Source organism: Lactuca virosa, chromosome 2 (genome assembly GCF_052849685.1).
Source record: "Lactuca virosa cultivar CGN04683 chromosome 2, Lactuca_virosa_CGN04683_v6, whole genome shotgun sequence".
Taxonomy (NCBI): domain Eukaryota; kingdom Viridiplantae; phylum Streptophyta; class Magnoliopsida; order Asterales; family Asteraceae; genus Lactuca; species Lactuca virosa.
Window position 1 is genome coordinate 309,710,524 of NC_136427.1, and position 19,541 is coordinate 309,730,064.

A 19,541-nucleotide genomic window follows, 5' to 3' on the forward strand; every position below is an offset into this window, starting at 1 on the left:
TCAATGCACAAAAAGGTAGTACAAGGCAAGCAAGGTAGATCCTTAGAGATACGGGACGAAAGTCTATAAATTTGTAAACAAGTTGAAATGGTTCTAGTTCTAGTTATCAATGTTGTCATTTAACTTGATTATGACTTGATGTAATTCATGATTTTTATTATAAGTTGGTACTGTAAGATATTAATACGTTTTGATACCTCTCGTTTGCCAAATTATCTAACCAAAACACGTTTTGACTAGACCTAGCTTTACAAATTCAACCTAAACACACTCTTAGATTATATTGCAAAATAGCATTAAATTTTATACAAGCTTCCTAACAATGTTCATTTCTTCTCATACGCTCGTAAGTGTGAAAACATATGATATATGTTCTACAATAAGAAAACCTATTGTTCTAGTTCTAGTTATCAATGTTGTCATTTGACTTGATTATGACTTGATGTAATTCATGATTTTTATTATAAGTTGATACTGTAAGATATTAATACGCTCTGATACCTCTCGTTTGCCAAATTATCTAACCAAAACACGCTTTGACTAAACCTAGCTTTACAAATTCAACCTAAGCATACTCTTAGATTATATTGAAAAATAGCATTAAATTTTATACAAGCTTCCTAACAATGTTCATTTCTTCTCATACGCTCGTAAGTGTGAAAACATGTGATATATGTTCTACAATAAGAAAACCTATTGTTCTAGTTCTAGTTATCAATGTTGTCATTTAACTTGATTATGACTTGATGTAATTCATGATTTTTATTATAAGTTGGTACTGTAAGATATTAATACGCTCTGATACCTCTCATTTGCCAAATTATCTAACCAAAACACGCTTTGACTAGACCTAGCTTTACAAATTTAACCGAAACATACTCTTAGATTATATTGAAAAATAGCATTAAATTTTATACAAGCTTCCTAACAATGTTCATTTCTTCTCATACGCTCGTAAGTGTGAAAACATGTGATATATGTTCTACAATAAGAAAACTTATTGTTTGTTACCAATCATTAACTTAATATAACGATTAGGTGTCCTAAAAGTTAATTAACTACACAAGAATTCAATTTATATGAGTGGTCAATCAAACATAAATCAAATTCAATGATTTTAGTTGAAACAAGAACATAATCACTAGAATATAATCATAAATCAAATATTAAGTCATATGCTTCAACTCAAGCAATCAACATGTTTTGAACAAGAACTATAAATTAGGGTTTCTAAACCACACATGGTTAAGAACAAATCAACCAACAAAAAGATGAAATTGGAATTGTTTAATGCTTACAAATGGAAATAAAAAATGTTTGCAATGATTTGGTATCTTCAAAAGCTCCAAAATTCTCCAAAAATCGCCTCCAGTTGTGTTAAGATTTATGGAGTCTTGAACAAATTGACAAGTTCCTAAAAGTTCAAGGGCCATAAATGAAACTTGGAAATATTAAACAATTGAATATGAAATGGACGATGCAATTATGGAGCACACCTTTTGAATTCATTTGTTGGACTGTCAAAGTTTTGGACGGCAAAAATTTGAGAATTATTTTTTCAAACTATGCGGCAATCTTGTGCATATTGCGGCTCACAAATATACCTATATATATGCATGTATGTTTTGCATATTTTGTGTGCAAAAATTTGAGAGAACATCAAGTGTAGAGTGTCAAGCCAATTGTAATCTTGTGAGTTTTAATAAAATTCTCTAGTTGCAGCCCGTGGACGTAGGATTTACACCGAATCCGAACCACGTAAAATCCTTGTGTTCTTTATTGCTTTATTTTCTCGTTTCGTTTGTGAGTGTGTGATAGTGTTTCCGCTGCGTGTACCCGGTCCGAGTCCTAACAACTGGTATCAGAGCCTGGTTAGCAAGGTTTGGAGGGTACGATCGTTTTTTTTATCACACACGAGTGTACCTGATTTGTCTCTTGTTTGTCATAATGGCTGAAGACAAGGTTGTAATCGAAAAGTTCAACGGTTCTGATTTTAGCTGGTGGAAAATGCAATTAGAAGCATTGCTATGTCAGAAAGACTTGGACATGGTACTCGGAGACAAACCGGAGAAAATGGAAAAAGCTTTTGAAGATGCGTGGAACTCAAAGGACAAGAAAGCCAAGGCGGTTATTACATTGTCATTGACAAAGAGCGTTGCTTTCAACATCATGAATGAAACCACGGCGCGTGGTATGATGGAGGCTCTGTCAAATATGTATGAGAAACCATCGGCGGCTAACAAGGTGTTCTTGATGAAGGAGTTGTTCACTACAAGGATGAATGAGGAAGGCTCAGTTACGGTTCACATTAACAATCTAAATTCAATTCTGTCCAGATTATCATCTGTGGGAATTAAATTTGATAATGAGACTCAAGCTTCGCTGCTACTAGCTTCTCTACCTGATAGTTGGTCCGGAACAGTTACTGCTGTTACAAGTTCCGTGGGGACCAGTGGTATGACTTTTGAAGGGGTTAGAGATTTGGTTCTAGGCGAGGATATCAGACGCAAGAATCAAGGTGGATCTTCCTCTTCTGATTTATTAAATTTCGGAAGAGGTAGAGGGAATAGCAGGAATAGTGGGAGCAGTGGGAGTCGGGGAAAAAGTTCTTCTAGAACTTTGAAGAATGTGAAATGTTGGAACTGTCAAGAAGTGGGACATGTTAAGAGTCAATGTCCAAAGAAAGAATTGAACATTGCTGATGCTGAGAATTTTTCTGGGGATGATGCATTGTTACTCAGTATGGAAAGTTCTGTGGACTCTTGGGTCATGGATTCAGGGGCTTCGTTTCACGCCATGGACAACGGGGAAACGATGGTGAATCTAAAAGAAGGAGATTTTGGGAAGGTACGATTGGCAAATGACGAGATGCTTCAAGTAATGGGCATGGGAGATATTGATCTAGTTACTTCATTAGGAACTACATGGAGCCTGAAGAATGTCAGGGTTATTCCGGAGCGGAAGAAAAAATTGATTTCTGTTGGTCAGCTGGATAAACAAGGACTGGAAGTAAGGTTTGGTGGTGGTAAATGGATGGTGGTTAATGGTAATTCGGTGATTGCTCAAGGTTTGAAGCGTGGGTCATTGTATATGGTTGAGGTACCTGCTGAGGGAAGTATGACCATCCCGATTAAGCAAAACAAAATCTGGTTCGCTAAATCTACTGCTAAGAGAGTTCATTTTGCAAACATGAATTCTGGAGCCAAGGGGATGTTAGCTGAACGAGTCGGAAATTCTAAACCATTCAGGGGATTCTGTGACAGTGGGAGCACGGGGTGTGTCCCGGGTACAGTTACAAAGAGTCGTTGGGTTTTGAAGACTAAGACTAGAAAATTCTCTCTTGTTGGAAGTTTGCAAAGTTTGGAGAGTGTTAGTGGTCCTCGGTGTATCTCTGGATCTGGTGGAGTGTCCAAACCGGTTGAGACAGAGGATGAGTCGGTGGTGGGATTAGCCACGACTGAGTTGGAGCTAGTGGGAGCTTCAACTGGCCCTTCTAGTACTTGAAGATGAGGGGCGGCTGCAATTAGAGAAATCAGACTAAGTTTTAGCTTGTTCTTTGAAACTGGAAGCTTGAAAGACTTGGTTGTTTTTTAAGATTACTGGAGTAATTGAGAGTTGAATGGCGGAGAAAGACTAATTTGTTCAAGTCTCCAAGTGGGAGATTGTTAAGATTTATGGAGTCTTGAACAAATTGACAAGTTCCTAAAAGTTCAAGGGCCATAAATGAAACTTGGAAATATTAAACAATTGAATATGAAATGGACGATGCAATTATGGAGCACACCTTTTGAATTCATTTGTTGGACTGTCAAAGTTTTGGACGGCAAATAATTGGACGGTGGAAAAAATTGTCAAACACATGCATGAGAATTATTTTTTCAAACTATGCGGCAATCTTGTGCATATTGCGGCTCACAAATATACCTATATATATGCATGTATGTTTTGCATATTTTGTGTGCAAAAACTTGAGAGAACATCAAGTGTAGAGTGTCAAGCCAATTGTAATCTTGTGAGTTTTAATAAAATTCTCTAGTTGCAGCCCGTGGACGTAGGATTTACACCGAATCCGAACCACGTAAAATCCTTGTGTTCTTTATTGCTTTATTTTCTCGTTTCGTTTGTGAGTGTGTGATAGTGTTTCTGCTGCGTGTACCCTGTCTTAATTCCTAACAAGTTGTTCTCAAAACCGTTTCCTCCTTTTAAAATGACGATTTCGTCCTATTTAGCCCCACAAATAACTGTTCGCATGCTTGCCATAAGACAATGCCTTTTTAGCATGACAATGTGTTTTTAGCATGGCCATGTGTTTTCAGCATGGACGTGTTTTTTGCTAAAACTCAAATAAGTCTTCAAATCTATCTTCGATCTAGCTTCACCCCGAGTCATGTTGCTCAGATAAAAAGGACAAACACGACCCGTGTCGGTGTGACATAGATCGTGCATCAAAAGTGGTCTTTTGCTATGATGAAATGTAACACGACTAATCCATCTTCTCTTCATGCTCCAAGCTCCATCATATAAGCCTGCAAAATAAATCAAAAGATAGTAAAGTACCAGACATTCTGAATAAAATATGTAAGTGCCCAAATAGTTAATTAAATACAAGAATTAGGAAGTAAAACGCAATGAAAAGATAGGAATAGACGTCTAAAATAGGTGCACAAAATGCACCTAACAAACCTCTCCAAGCTTAGACCTTTTTTGTCCTCAAGAAAGAACGAGAATCGGGCAAAACAAGATTTCTAGATGGCAAAAAGAAACATAAAGCAAAAGGGACAAAAAGACCCTAAATGAGCTAAGAACGAATGCATGCAACAAAAACAATGAAAATAAATTATTTACAAAAGAAACTAAGAAAATAAGCTTAAGAAAGTTTCAAAAAAATAAAAGGATTTTTTTTTCGAATTTCATAATTCTACTTGTTCGATCATCAGGGGTACGAAAGTCAATTACCAATTATCCAAACACAAAATGTTATCCATTTATTGTTCTCACTTTAAGTAAGTGTCAACATAGTCAAGCCTTGGACGTCATCTTTTAAATGACAATCATGGGTCCGGAGTTCAAAGTCAGAGGGTCGTGAGACTTTACACGAAAGTCACCGATTCAGTAGTTTTGAAAATGTAGACAACCCTGGTGCCAAATTACTTTATTTGGGAAGGTATCATATTTCTAAAAAGGGACCGCTCCTCTAAAACTCTCTTGGTGTACTCCCGGTTGACTCAACCTGTCAATCCATCCCAGTGCTCACTATTCATCTCAGGCTTACTGCCAAAGGTATCAATCATTGCATCCTCCCGAGATCTTGTGTTGTTCGCGTCTTTAACCTTCAACTTGACTTCTTTGACTTACTTTGATAAACTTTGTCTTTCGCTTCTTCAAGTTGCTTTTTTTTATTTGAGATTGATTTCTTTTTATTTGACTTGCTTTGCTTCTGAATCTCTTTGGTGTAAGACTTGGCTTGTGGATTCTTTCTTCTGTTGTAGCTTTATTGGTTCTTGAATCATTTGCTTGTATAGATTTTGGCCCGATTAGGTGTAATGGCCAACCAAGTCTTCAATACTTCAGACGATGTGTGAACAGGTGGATGCAACAAAATCTCCCTTCAAGAGGTCTACCCAAAAGTGATTCTAAAGATGGTTGTTCGGTCATTTCAAACAAGAGTTGGCGTGAAATATCGAGTTTTAAAGAGCGCGGTATTTTTAAAAGCTGTTTTACCCTCCTTTACTCCATAACTCAACACAGAAAATCATCTACCCTCTATTTTTGAGTTACCAAACCCACGACGAAGATGACACCGTCAGGTCTAGCATTCTCTGTTTGTGCGAGACACATTCAAAGTGAGGAGTTATTTAATTTCTATTTTTTTATTTTTTTTTGTTTGGACTTCAAGGTGGTCAACTACTCGCACCCTTTATGATTTGATGTATCGATTATATATATATATATATATATATATATATATATATATATATATATATATATATATATATATATATATATAAGTTGAAATTAATTTTTTTTTGTAATTTTTGGTGATTAAAAATGCAAAATGCAAAGAAATAAAATAAGATAAAAAATTAAAATATTTTTGTAATTTTATTTGGATGGTTTGAAATGAATACACTTAAAAAATGAAAATAAGAAAAGCAAAATCTTTTTGGATTTTTGAAATGTTTTTGATGAAATGCATGAGGAAACTAGAACCTAATATACAAAGACCCCTCCCCAAGCTTAAGATTAAGCATTGTCATCGATGCTCAGAGAGGCCTACTGAGTGGTGGGAGGATGAGGCGGAGGTTGACCGCGAGGGGTCCAACACTGCAAGAACTGCATAAACTCAAAATGAATATTTTGTACTGTTTGTGTCAATTGCTGAATGGATGTGTTGGTTGCAGATAAATCAGCGTGAATGTCTGCAACAGCTTGATCAAGGAGATCAAAACGCCTCATGTATGTGTCGTGGTAGTGAGTCGCCCGGCAGGTGTAGATGTAATGGGTGGTCTTTACCGGGGCAACAGAAAGTTGATCCCCCTGCAGTGGGAGGAGTAGAGTGAGCGAGGGGGACAAAAGGAGTAGCACTGGTTTCGTCTTCGTGGTCGACGATTATCCGCTTAGGAGATCGCGAGATGGGCTTAGCAGAAATGTTATTTAGCAATAACCACCGTGTCTGAGTGATGTCCTGTTGGAGTTGGAGGGAACTGAAATCCCCAGCAGGAACTCGGAAATGAGGTTTTTTCTGCACCAACCATGTAAGACTACCTTCACTCTCTTTGCGGAAGAAAGATGAGGTTTCAAGGACATTAGACGTGAGGGCATCGGAGCCTTGTGTGATTTTCTCGAGATCAGGGCGTTTCTCCTCAAAAAGTTCGGCACAAGCAAGGCGAGTGGCGAGATAAGTGACTATCCCGCCACAATGAATGGGGCCGGAATCACTAGTGGAAATCTTGACAAGTTTGGAGGCAAGAAAGGCGCCAAAATGTGGTCTTTTAAGGCCAGTGACCATGCACCAAAGAATTTCTAGCTCCATTTTACTAGTTTTGCTTGTATCTTCTTGGGGGAAGACAACATTAGAGATAATTCGGAGGGCCACCCTTAAGACCGGATGAATGATTTGAGAAGCTTTGGCGGATCGAGCCTCGTAAGAATCCAACCCCGTGATTTTCATCCAAAAGTCCTTAGCTTTGAAGAGGGTATTTTTTTCTCGCTTAAATCCTAAATGAGGACCATAAGTATAGTCCGTAGAGATCCCTACAAACCCACTAAGATCGTCTAGCCTCGGAAAAAATTGCAATTGCATGAGGCGGAATGAGAGTCTTTTGGAATCATCATTGAAATGCAAAGATTGTAAGAATTCAAGAGTTGTGTTTTTGAATGAATCCATAGGTGTTAAAGTTAGGATACTCTCCCACCCGATATTGCTAAATAGCCGAAAGACACCATCATAAACTCCTATTTCTTGGAGAGTGGGAATGTGTACAAACCGTTGTTAAGAGTATTCACGACCCTTTAGGTGACGGTAACGGTCACGCTCCTCCAGAGAACGATGCACAATGGTGGTGACACCATACTTGGATTCCCATTCCTCCATTGGCTTTGGATTCTTGTGTTTTGTCATGGTGCTAACAAGCCAAATGTATATGACAGGCAAAGTATGATCAAAAGCTAAAGCACAACTAGGCAAAGTATGACCAAAAGCGAAAGCATAACTATTGAGATAGGAATGTATAACTATATGAAGCACATGAACGAATTTTCAACAATTCTAATCAAACTATCTTAAAATTCATGCATTAAACTTGAGATATGGAAGGAATGTACCAGTCAAATGCTTGAATTGGTGATGTGTTCTTGACTTTTTCACTTCATCTTCAACCTCAAGAAGAGTTTGAACTCATCAATGGTGGAATGCACAATTACAGATGAAAGCTTTCAATCTTTCTTCCAAAACACCTCCCCAAGCTTGCTCCCTACACAAGAATTTTGAAATATAATACAAGAATCAAATAAAAATTTACAAATCAAAAACTAGGGTTTTATGCAAGATCCAATTTTTACACCTTCATGGGAAGAATTCGACCTAGATGATGAAGGAGGTGAAGTTAGGATGAAAAAATTGCATACTGTGGTGCTTTAATCTCGGATTGATTAAAGAGATTGAAAGAAAATCGAAAGTTTATTATTAGGGTTTAGGAATCATCACGAGGGTTATGTGAGTGTCGATATCGTGTTTAATAATCACAAGACCAAATGGCACTGTGGTACATCAAAACACATGGCCTTTTTTTTTTTGCCATAGAGAATCAGGACCCGACACACAAGCCGTTCATTTTTCTCAAAAAAATAAAAAAATAATAACAAAAAAATAAAAAAAAATCAAATTTGTGTATCCCACACTTGGTTTAGAAAAGCGCTGAGTAAGCGTGCTTTAAGTGTTAGGCGCCAATGCGATTAGCCTAAGAGCTTCAGACCCTATAATGTGATGCGTTCCTTAACTCACTCGACTCGGACCGCTTTTGGCGTTTTTCGGTGACACGGTAAGCGGCGCTTAAGCGTGCCTTGATGAATTACGTGCTTTTAATTAGATGGCGGGCCATTAGGTTTAAATAAATAAATAAAAAAAACTATGTAATCTGTATTCTATAATTTCCCCCTGTAATGTATTAATATTTAATACTAGATTACTATTTACTAGTATACTATCAATCTACTATACTCTTTTTTTACTGTTGTTCACGTAATCACTTGTTTGAATGTTCAGTTGTTCATTGATTCATGTTGTTACACTTATGGAGTATTGTAGTTATGTTATGTTGTAATTTGTGTTGTTGAACAGTTATGTTATACTTTATCTCTAACTATTATGAACTTATGTTGTAATGTTGTTAAAGTGTTAAATTGTTAATTAACATCGGTTTTGTTACTGTTTACAGAATGGGTTCAACTTCAGATGACCAGGTAGGAGATATGGTAAACAAGATCCAAGTAATAAAAACAACTTTTCTTACTCTTTTTGTTGACAAGTTCTGAAAGGAGGAGTATACCTCCTCAAACAACACTTGGTTGGTGGTCATAAAGACGCAAAGAAATGCCCAAATTTTCCCGAGCATGTACGAGAAGAATGTAGGGCATTCATAGAAAAGAAGCAATCATTAAAGGCACAACAACAAATGGAAGCAAGTCAACAAGCTTATGGGTACGAGGGCGTTGAAAATAAAGAGGAAGATATTGAGGTAGGCGGTAGTAGCAACATGCCCCCTCCCAAAAAACCAAGATAAAAAACATGTATTATCCTCCTAACCCGCAAGACGCAATGAAAGGTAAGAAGGATGGGAAATAAATCATCAACGAAGTTTGTCGAAAGGACCTTAGGGATAAAGTTTGTTGTCACATTGGGAGATGGTTTTTCGATGGGGGCATTCCTTTCAATGTTGCGACATATGATAGCTTCAAAATTATGATTGAAGCTATTGGACAGTTTGGTTCCGGGTTGAAACCGCAGTCTATCTACGAGTTAAGAGTGCCTATACTAAATAACGAAGTAAAAGATGTTCAAAAACAGCTGTTGGAGCATGAAGAAGAATGGGCTGAAAAAGGTTGATCCATGTTATCGGATGGATCCGTGGTGCAAAAAGACATCATCAACTTCATGTGAGCTCCCAAAAGGGTTCGGTATTGAAGAGGTCACTTGATTTTTCGATGTTTCAAAAGATGCAGATTTGTTGTTCCGTGTTCTTGATAAAATGGTAGAGGAAGTTGGTGAAAAAAATGTGGTACAAGTGGTGACCGATAATGAATGCATCAGCTTATGAGAAGGCGAGTAAGATTTTTAACTTTTAACCTTAGTCTTTTATCTTTTATGAATGTTAATATCTTGTCTAATGGCATCTACTTTTTATCTATAAACTTTGTAGGGAAGTTGTTGGAAGCTGCAAGACCAAATCTCTATTGGACACCATGTGCTGCACATTGCCTAGATTTGATGTTGGCAGATATTGGCAAACAAGTTCCAAGAGTGAAAAGTGCATTAAAGAAGTCAATTCTAGCAATTATATATATATATATATATATATATATATATATATATATATATATAACCATCTGCCTCTTGTGAACATGATGAGAAAGTTCACAAACCAAAGAAACTTACATAGGCCGGCTATCACAAGATTTGCAACATCATTCATCACTCTTGCACTAATCCACAAACAGAGAACCAATTTGAGGAATATGGTGATTTCTAAAGAGTAGGAAACATCTAGGTGGTCTTCAGACGGGAAGGGGATAAAAGTTAAAGGCTACTTTATGCAATAAACATTTTGGAGAAATGTACATTATGCTCTTAAGTTAACGAGTCCCCTAGTTAAGGTTCTTAGGATTGTTGATGGAGAAAAATATTCGGCCATGGGCTGCATTTATGAGGCCATGGATATGGATAAGGAGGCCATTCATGATAGCTTTTCGAAACCGGATGACTACAACACAACTTTTTATAAAGATGTAAGTGGGGTAGCTTGTGAAGAAGTAGAAAAAGGTTTGTATGATTGCATTATGAGGCTTGTTCCCGAGCAACAAGATCAAGACAAGATTTCAAAGGAATTGGATAAATATCAGAATGCACAAAGACTATTTGGTAATCCTATGGCTGTTAGACATCGGGAAACAAAATGACCATGTAAATTCCTACTTAATTTTTTTTCTTCTAAATTCTAATTTATAGTCTTTGACTTTATGTTTTTTTTTATAGTTGATTGGTGGGAGCATGTGGATCTTCAACTCCTAATCTAAAAAAATTTGCTATAAAGGTTCTTAGTCTCACTTGTAGTGCTATAAGTTGTGAAAGAAATTGAAGTGTTTTTCAACATGTAAGTCTTTTTTTACATGTTTTCTATGTTTTACAAATAAATCAGTTTTTTTACAGAAAATTTTTGTTTTAAAGAAAAACCAGTTTTTTTTCTTCAAAAAATCTGTTTTTTTTTCTGGAATTTGTTTATATTGCTGGAAAATCTGTTTCTTTTTTTTTCGAAAATTATGTTTTTTTTTTCTTAATTTCTTTGATTAGTGAAGTGGTAGAGGTCACCGAAGCTATTATGTCTCGTCAGATGCTTCCCAATCTTGTAATCCTTTACAGAAAAACCATATAGATCAAATTCAACGGATACAATATTATCTCGACAAAACATACATACGGATACAAGGTTTTTGAGAACATTTGGAGTGTGAAGTATGTCTTTTAGGTGTATAGGTTTGGATGGGTGAGGTAATGTGGTGTGACCTGATCCTTGATTACCATTTCCAATAAACACAGACTTAATAGAAGACATACAGGGAGTAGAAATTTTACTTGCGTCCGCAATAAGGTGAGTGGTAGCTCCTCGGTCCATATACCACTGGTTGTCGTTGGGGTCAAGAGTCATGGTAGAGAAAGTTGCACCAAGTAACATCTGTGAGGAAGGTCCGTTGTTGTCGATCAGTTAGGTAGGAATGGCCCAAGGTGTGGCCCATCCTGGTTAAGTAGGATATGGGCAAGGTGGTGGGGAAGCCCACCAAGGAGTAGCCCAAAAAGGTGATGGGAAATTGGACCATGGGGGTCAATTTTGACCGGATGAGTGCACCGATTGTTCAAATACGAGAGGGGCTGTCGATTTTTGACCAGACGAAGGACCGCAATGAGTGGGCTGATTTCTGCCTGTTTTGAGAACCAGATGGAGAAAATCGTCGACTAGTGTTACGTGGATGAGATTGGCGACTCTTGTTAACAGAATCACATCATGGCATAGAGTTGGACGGTGGTTCATGATAACGATGGCAACAACCTCCGTAGGCGAGTGGTTGTCCTGGGCACTTTGGCGCTGGTTCTCAAGTTGTAGCATGAAGCAGGCGGTATCCCATGTAAGTAAGGTTGGTTGATGTAGGCGGCCACGGTGTCGAATTCGAAGGTTAGACCACGACCCAGTTGTACAACGAGACGATTCTCGCTGACTAGGCATTCCACATCGTTAAGTTGACTAGACAGGTCTTTGAGGCGTTGGCAAATATGCTTCAAGGGATGTCATGGCTCAGCGTGTCACGTTGTTGAACTCGTGCTCTAGGGTTGCAGCCCGAGAGCCCTTATTGTTGAGGAAGATGTTTTGAACTTTGGACCAAGTTTCGTATGCAGTGGTGTCTGGTTCAAGTATTCGAGCGAGAAGGTCATCAGAAATAGAAATTGTCCCATAGATCCACTGTAGGATGATAGCATCGATTTCTGATCAGGCTTCGTAGGCTGGATATGTCTTAGCCGGAGGATTTGTACCATCGATGTGGGAGAGGACTTTGTAACCTTTAGTGTGAAGTGTGAACAGTCTTACCCATGAAGAGTACGTGACCTTAGTGCCATCTAGAATCCGTACCTTGTTCTGTATGTTCGTTACAGTGTAAGCTGGGTGGATTGATTTGATGGGGTTGGGTTAAGATTTGTCGGACATCTTGGAATACTAGGAGATGGCGGACAAGACTAAAAAAGAAATGGACAAGAAAATGGCACGGCCATGGCTGTGGAAGGAGAATAAAATCGGTAATGAGCCCTTGGCTCTAATACCATGTAATTGTTTGAGATTCGAATGCTCATCTCATTGATATTCCACTTAATATATTCAGAGAATTATAGAGAGAGAAAGGGGAAAGCCTAACAAACTATAGAGCTAAATATGGTACAGATCATGCACAATAATTACATAGTATACAATATAGAAATCTGAAATATATGGCATGTATATTTCGGCCAATAACAACCACCTTAACTAAAACCCAAATATTAACTTTCTAGAAGGTATAAAGCATAATTCGTCTCCCAAATATAAACTTTCTAGAAGGTATAAAGCATAATTTGTCTTTAAATCTAGTAAAATAATATTGTTTAGTTGAATTTAATTATTAGGTAAATCTAATTATTTAGTATAAAAATATTGGTGTTAAAATGACGCAGCATAAACCGAAATTTAATATAAGTATATATTTAAAAAAACAAACATGTTGTGCATACCTTATAGGCATGTAAAGTATATATATATATTTCTTAAAAAGATGTTTTTTTACGCGGTAATGTTTGGTGGATAGTGGATACTTTAGACAAAAGCAAATTTTAAATATTATATATTCAGTGTATTGAAAAAAAGAGTATTTATATCTATAATTCTTGACCTCGTCAATGAGGTAGCTGTTCTTGAAGAAACTACAGTCATAGTCATGGGGAAGCTATGGTTATTATTTCTCTTAATTTTTGCAACCACAAACTTCTGTTTGGGTTGTTTGGAAGAAGAGAGGCAAGCTCTTCTCCAATTCAAACATAGCCTTGCACCGAAACCTTCTGGTAGACTATCATCATGGAAAGGAAACAAGTGTTGTGAGTGGCAAGGCATCGGATGCGATAATGCAACCGGACATGTTAACATGCTTGATCTCGGAAGCAATATTTCAGGTACTTACACACAATTAGAGGGAAACGAGTTGGATTCGTATTTGGTCGAGTTGACTCATTTGAGTTACATGGATTTGAGTGGGATCCTTTTTCGCAGCATCCCGATTCCGGACTTCATCGGGTCGATGACACAACTCAGATTTCTATATCTTTATTTCGCGGGATTTTCTGGCATTGTTCCTCATGGAATTGGAAATCTGTCGAGTTTGCAGGAATTAGATCTTTCTGGAAACCAATTGACAGGTTCGATTCCAACGTCTTTTGGAAACCTGGTGATGCTTCGGAAACTAGATTTATCTCTGAACCTGTTAAACGGTCCGATTCCATTCTCCCTTGGACGACTATCGAATCTAGAAATCTTGTATCTCAACTCCAATTCATTGTCTGAGATTCCGTTATCGATAGGAAACCTCTCACAACTCCAGTTTCTCGATTTATCAAAAAACTTATTACAAATCCCTCTTCCGGATACCATCGGACAGCTTTCTAAACTTGAATTTCTCGATATATCCAACACTTCTTTATCGGGTGTAATCACCGAAGCCCATTTCGCCAACACATCAATGTTAAAACACTTGGATGCAAGGTGGAACCACATGTTGAGCTTCACGATTTCACCTGATTGGAACCCTCCTTTCCAAATAAGAAACATTCTACTCGAATCTTCCAAAATCGAATCAGAATTTCCACCATGGATTCGAATGCAACGGAGTCTTGTGATTCTAAACCTTTCTAATACTAGCATTTTTGGACCTCTTCCAGTTTGGCTTCGCGACCTCCCTATCATCATGATCCTTGATCTCTCCCACAACTTTCTCAAAGGTCCATTGACAAACCTTCCATCCAACCAAACAACCGAGTCCTTCACGATTTTTCCCTTTACCGAACGCTTAGTAGGTTATGGGAGAGGATCCTCATTGTTGGTTCTTAGGAACAACCTCTTCAACGGATCGATTCCTGAGTCATTGTGTTATGCTACAAAGATCTATGTTCTAGATTTTTCTAAAAATATGCTATCTGGGACCCTTCCTGATTGTATCGGAGATCTCCCTGAACTGAATTGTATCGTATTAAGCTCCAACCGGTTATCGGGTGTCATTCCAAGCTCTTTAGGCAATCTTGGTTCTTCACTAAATTGGTTACAACTAAACAACAATAGCTTCCATGGCGAACTTCCAGAAACTCTAGCAAATTGCACAGGTTTGGATCTGTTGGATTTGGGTGAAAACCAATTCTCTGGAAGCATTCCAAAATGGTTAGGTGAAAAGGTCATGTTTATGAGAGTTCTCAGGCTACATAAAAACAACTTCACAGGTCCAATTCCTGTAGAGCTGTGTGAAAGCAGCGAACTTCAAATCATGGATCTTGGAGACAACAACTTAACAGGAACAGTCCCTCTCTGTTTCCAGAAGTTGAGAGGAATGACCGGAGGCTACTCCGATATGGATTTTTTAGGCAGATTCGAGCAGAGTTTGACTCAGGTAATGAAAGGAGTTGCACTCGAGTATACAACGAAGATAAAATACATCGTGAATATGGACCTTTCAAGCAATAAACTGGTAGGGGAAATACCCAAGGAATTGGTACTTCTTGCAGGATTGGTTGGTCTTAACCTCTCAAACAATCACCTCACAGGTCGCATTCCAGATAGAATCGGTGATATGAAATCACTATTTTCTCTTGATCTTTCTGTCAACAGTCTTTCAGGGATGATCCCACAGAGTATGTCTGCATTGACATCTCTTAGCCAACTGAATTTGTCACACAACAAGTTATCAGGGAGAATTCCAACAGGAAGTCAGCTCCAGACACTCATTGATCCATCCATATACACCGGCGGCAATAACCAGCTTTGTGGTAGTCCGCTACCTACCAGTTGCAAACATGATCAAGTCCTGGAAGTTGGAAGAAACACCGAGGAAGATGAAGACGATGATGGTTTTGATATGATGTGGATTTACGGTGTAACGAGCGGTTTCACAACGGGGTTTATGGGTATTTTGGGAATTTTGGTGCTTAAGAATAAATGGAGACATGCTTTCTTCAATTTTGTGGGAGGTTACATCGGAAAGAAACTGTGAAACTAAGAAACAAATTACAATGATTGATCAAATGTTCAGCATTTGCTTCATGTTTTCAACAACCAAAAGCTCATGGGCTGATGGGACCTTAGCAAATGCAGAAATTTCAAATTTTGTTTATGATATGATTTTGTATAGATGTTTTCTCCTCCTTAACTTTTTGTTGTTCTGGAGTTTGTAGTTTGATTTTGAGTTACACTGAACGTTTTATCTTGTATGAATTTGTCTTTCATGTGTTCCATTATCTACAATATGTGGAAACTAGATATTAACCAAAAGCATTTTGCATGTATCATCTATGATACTAAGTACTAACCTTTTTATGCCTTTAACACATCATTGGTAAATGTAGACATCTAACAGGGAACTTAACTTGAATTAGGGGACATTAGAGGTTGTTATGCAAAAAAAAAGAAAAAAAAAATGAAAGGATTTTCACCATGAGCAGTTAGAACTAGCAAGCCTAATTATGAACGGCTAAATAGATCTTCAAATGAAACACAGCTTGAGTGACTTTATTTTGGTGAATGAAAAGAGAGACTACTTGATTTGGTGAAGGCAAAAGATTACGCTATCAATTCATAATAAAATCCTTTAACAAATTAAAAAATACAAAGCAGACACAATATACAAAACCCTAAATATGAAATCTATTAACAATTAGCAAGAATGCTGATTAATGTATAAGTGATATGCAACAACTAAGTCAAATTGTTATAAACCCTAACAAATAACAACTAACAATTAAATCAATTAAGAAAACACAAAATAAAAAGGCAACAACAAAATAGAAAATAAGACACAGATTAATGTACAAGTGGTGAGCATCAAGCCAGCAACAAAATTGAAAATACCTCTTTAGGTTCGTAAACAACAAAATTTAAGCAACAGCAGAAAATGAGAGCAGCCGGAATCAGTCCGGCGAGCAGTTAGCCAAGAACGAGAAGCGAAGTGAGAGACGAGTGGGCGACTGGGCGGTTGCAGCAGCTCACAACGGGCGACAACTGGGCAGCAGGCAGTGGCAGAGTGGCAGGACAAAAGTGCAGGGGTGATGGATTTCCGTTTATCATATTTTCGATTTCAGGGGTTAAAAGGGTAATATATTTTTTTGATTCGTACACATTTGGTTACTGAGTTTTTTTTTGTTCATATTTACCCCTTCAACTTGTTAAACTGTACACATTTAGTTTTTATGACCGGTTACTCCAGGTTAGTCGATAAAAATGACTTAATAGGGTAATATATTTCTCGCTTTGTACACATTTAGTCCTTAATATTTTTGTACACATTTAGCCTTTAATATTTTTTTTGTTGCAAAATAAGTCATTTTTGTTTTTGTACTCATTGAGTACTTTTGAATGATTTCTTTAGGTTTTTCTCACGACATCATACGTGGTGGGATAGGTTGAGGTGGTCATGCTATGTGTTGTAGGCTAATATACTTGGTGCGGGCCGACTGTAAGTCGTAGGCACGGAGGCCCGAGAAGAGCGGTTGGTTGATGCGGCAGGTCAACAAACACTGGGTATTCCAGTCTAATGACTGACTGGACCTGTTGCATGTTGGCATTCTAGTCCGATAACTGATTGGGCCAAGGTATTCCAATCTGATGAGTGTGGGCCCGTTATGCATGATAATACGTTTGTTGTATGGGGTATTTTGGGGGAACTCACTAAGCTTTGTGCTTACCCAGTTGTTTATGTTTTCAGGTTCTATCGTTGATCGTGAGAAGGCGAAGGCATGACTGTTTACACTCATCAGCAGTATTGAGGATTCCGCGTTTCTTATATTACTCTGATTTTCGATAAATGTATTTTGGAATAAACGTTTTTTCTTAATAATAAATTTATAATTAGGGAGTTTTGCCTTATTTAAAAATAAAAATTTTTGGTTGTGAAAAGGAGACGTTACAAATAAACATCAACAACCCCATACACTTCATCAATGATTGTCTCACGTAAGATGTCGTGAGAAAACCAAAAGAAGTCATTCATAAGTACTGAATGAATACAAAAACAAAAATGATTATTTTGAAACAAAAAAATATTAAGGACTAAATGTGTACAAAAATATTAATGACTAAATGTGTACAAAATGAAAAATATATTACCCTATTAAGTCATTTTTTCCGGCTAACCTGGAATAACCGGTCATAAGGACCGAATGTATACAGTTTAACAAGTTGAAGGGGTAAATGTGGACGAAAAAAAACTCAGCGACCAAATATATACAAATCGAAAAATATATTACCCTTTTAAGTCATTATCCTTTTTTTTATTACGACAACCAAATTATTTAAGTTAGAGTTTACAAATGGCTAAATGTCATGTAGGCCAAAACAGTGGCCGTGGGGCATCTCTTCTTTTTATCCGGACAACCAGATTAATTAAGTTAGAGTTTACAAATGGGTAAATGTGATGTAGCCCAACCCATTTCTTCTAAAAGGTCACTAAAATTTTTTATTTTCATAGAATGAAGTCTATTGTTGGTATTTTAAAACACCATTTTGTAAAAAACAACAAGGTAAGCCTGCTGTTTTTAGTCCACCTAGGCGAAACAAACGTCATGTTGGAAGAAAATTGTCACTTAAATTAGTGATGAATTTAGAAAAAAAAATAACGTTGTTTCCAAATTAAATGAAGCCAATAAAAAAATCAATATTTGTGGGGGTCGGGTCGGGTCGGATCGTATACCTTAAAAAAACTGGACCAACCAATTCAATCGGTTAAAACCGATTAGGCGCCACCGATTCAAAATTTTAAAAAACCGATTGAAATATAATTGAAAAAAAAACATATTGTTTAACGAGAAACTAATTGGTTATTAGTCCATTGATAAACCGACGAACAGAGAATGAGAGTCTTTGGCATATGAGCTTCTTTTTATTAGAGCAATTTATTTATTTATTTGTATTTTAGGTTCATTAATACCGGATACTTGCACCTTTTTTTTATTTTAACTTTTATGTGTATTTCTAGGTTATTAAAGTTGTTACGTTTGACAGTCTTGTTTAGTTTTACCTTTTTTCAGTTCATAAAAGCCCTTAAGTTTGATTACTGATCCATTAAAGCCCTTAAGTTTGGTAGAAATATTCGATTTTCCGAGTAAATCTGCAAAAGAGTAAAATAAAAAACTTGTAAGTATCCAACATTAGTGAATCTAAAATCTACAAAATAATAATTTCATATATTTATGTCAAATTTAAGAGTTTTTATGTCAGTATCCCAAACTTTAAAAAACAAATATTTTTTCATAAAAACTAAAGATGTAAAATAACACTTTTATCTTATATTTTTTTCCAAAAAGATTAAAAAAAATGTACACTAAAGATGTAAAATAACACTTTCCAAATATATTTTATTTTTTCTAAAACAAACACCATCTAAATTAGCATAAGAACATAGTAGTATAATAATACTACAAATAATAATGACTAATGGTCAAAGATAATATGTGTTTTTTTGTCATATCTTTCTAATATATTTTATCATATATTAAAATAATAAAGATATAAGAAACACAAGAGGTATAATTTAAAATTTGCATATGTAAAATGGGTAGACATATATACGGATATATCTATGTTATTTCTACGCATGTGAGCCTCTAAGGGTAAATGTTTGCTTTAAGATAAGTCTTTTTTTTTAAGATAAGTCTATTTATCTTTATATTTATTGGTATATTAAATTTATATTCTCAATTTCTTTATAAGAATTATAAAATAATCCTTATATTAATTTTTTTACAGAAATAGCCCTTATTGGTATGAAATTTTATCTAATAAAAAACGTGTGGTTTTCACTTTTACCTACTAAAATTGTCTAATGGTTCCTACATACGCGGATCTAGTATACATCCCGGGGTAGCCCGGGATCCCCCTCAAAAAATTGTCATAAGTGTAATTTTTTTTCGAATATATTTTTTCTTAATGTATATTATGCGATTTTTTTTGTCGAGGATACCCCTTTCCTTTGACCCTGGTTCCGCCACTAGGTTCCTA

General features: G+C 36.6%; 2 protein-coding genes across 4 annotated transcripts; one reads left to right on the top strand and one right to left on the bottom strand.

The window, feature by feature from the left end:
- Positions 1 to 3,848: 3,848 nt before the first annotated feature.
- LOC145161644 (uncharacterized) lies at positions 3,849 to 16,592 on the bottom strand. 3 transcript variants are annotated; one of them, XR_013738579.1, is made up of 3 exons: positions 16,398 to 16,592; positions 7,488 to 7,973; positions 3,849 to 4,526 (listed from the first exon to the last, which is right to left on the bottom strand). XR_013738579.1 is itself a non-coding variant. In XM_079081210.1 (2 exons), the coding sequence occupies exon 2, from the start codon at positions 7,385 to 7,387 to the stop codon at positions 6,443 to 6,445; it is 945 nt and encodes a 314-aa protein (XP_078937336.1). In that variant the 5' UTR covers positions 7,388 to 7,973; positions 16,398 to 16,592; the 3' UTR covers positions 6,043 to 6,442. The 3 variants fall into 3 exon arrangements, 2 of the variants coding, with proteins under 2 accessions (XP_078937336.1, XP_078937337.1); XM_079081210.1 differs by lacking the exon at positions 3,849 to 4,526 and having other exon boundaries at positions 6,043 to 7,973; XM_079081211.1 differs by lacking the exons at positions 3,849 to 4,526; positions 16,398 to 16,592 and adding an exon at positions 8,064 to 8,174 and having other exon boundaries at positions 6,043 to 7,973.
- LOC145161643 (uncharacterized) lies at positions 13,164 to 15,760 on the top strand. Its single transcript, XM_079081209.1, has one exon. It carries the CDS (start codon positions 13,231 to 13,233, stop codon positions 15,541 to 15,543), a length of 2,313 nt encoding a protein of 770 aa, XP_078937335.1. The 5' UTR covers positions 13,164 to 13,230; the 3' UTR covers positions 15,544 to 15,760.
- Positions 16,593 to 19,541: the final 2,949 nt, after the last annotated feature.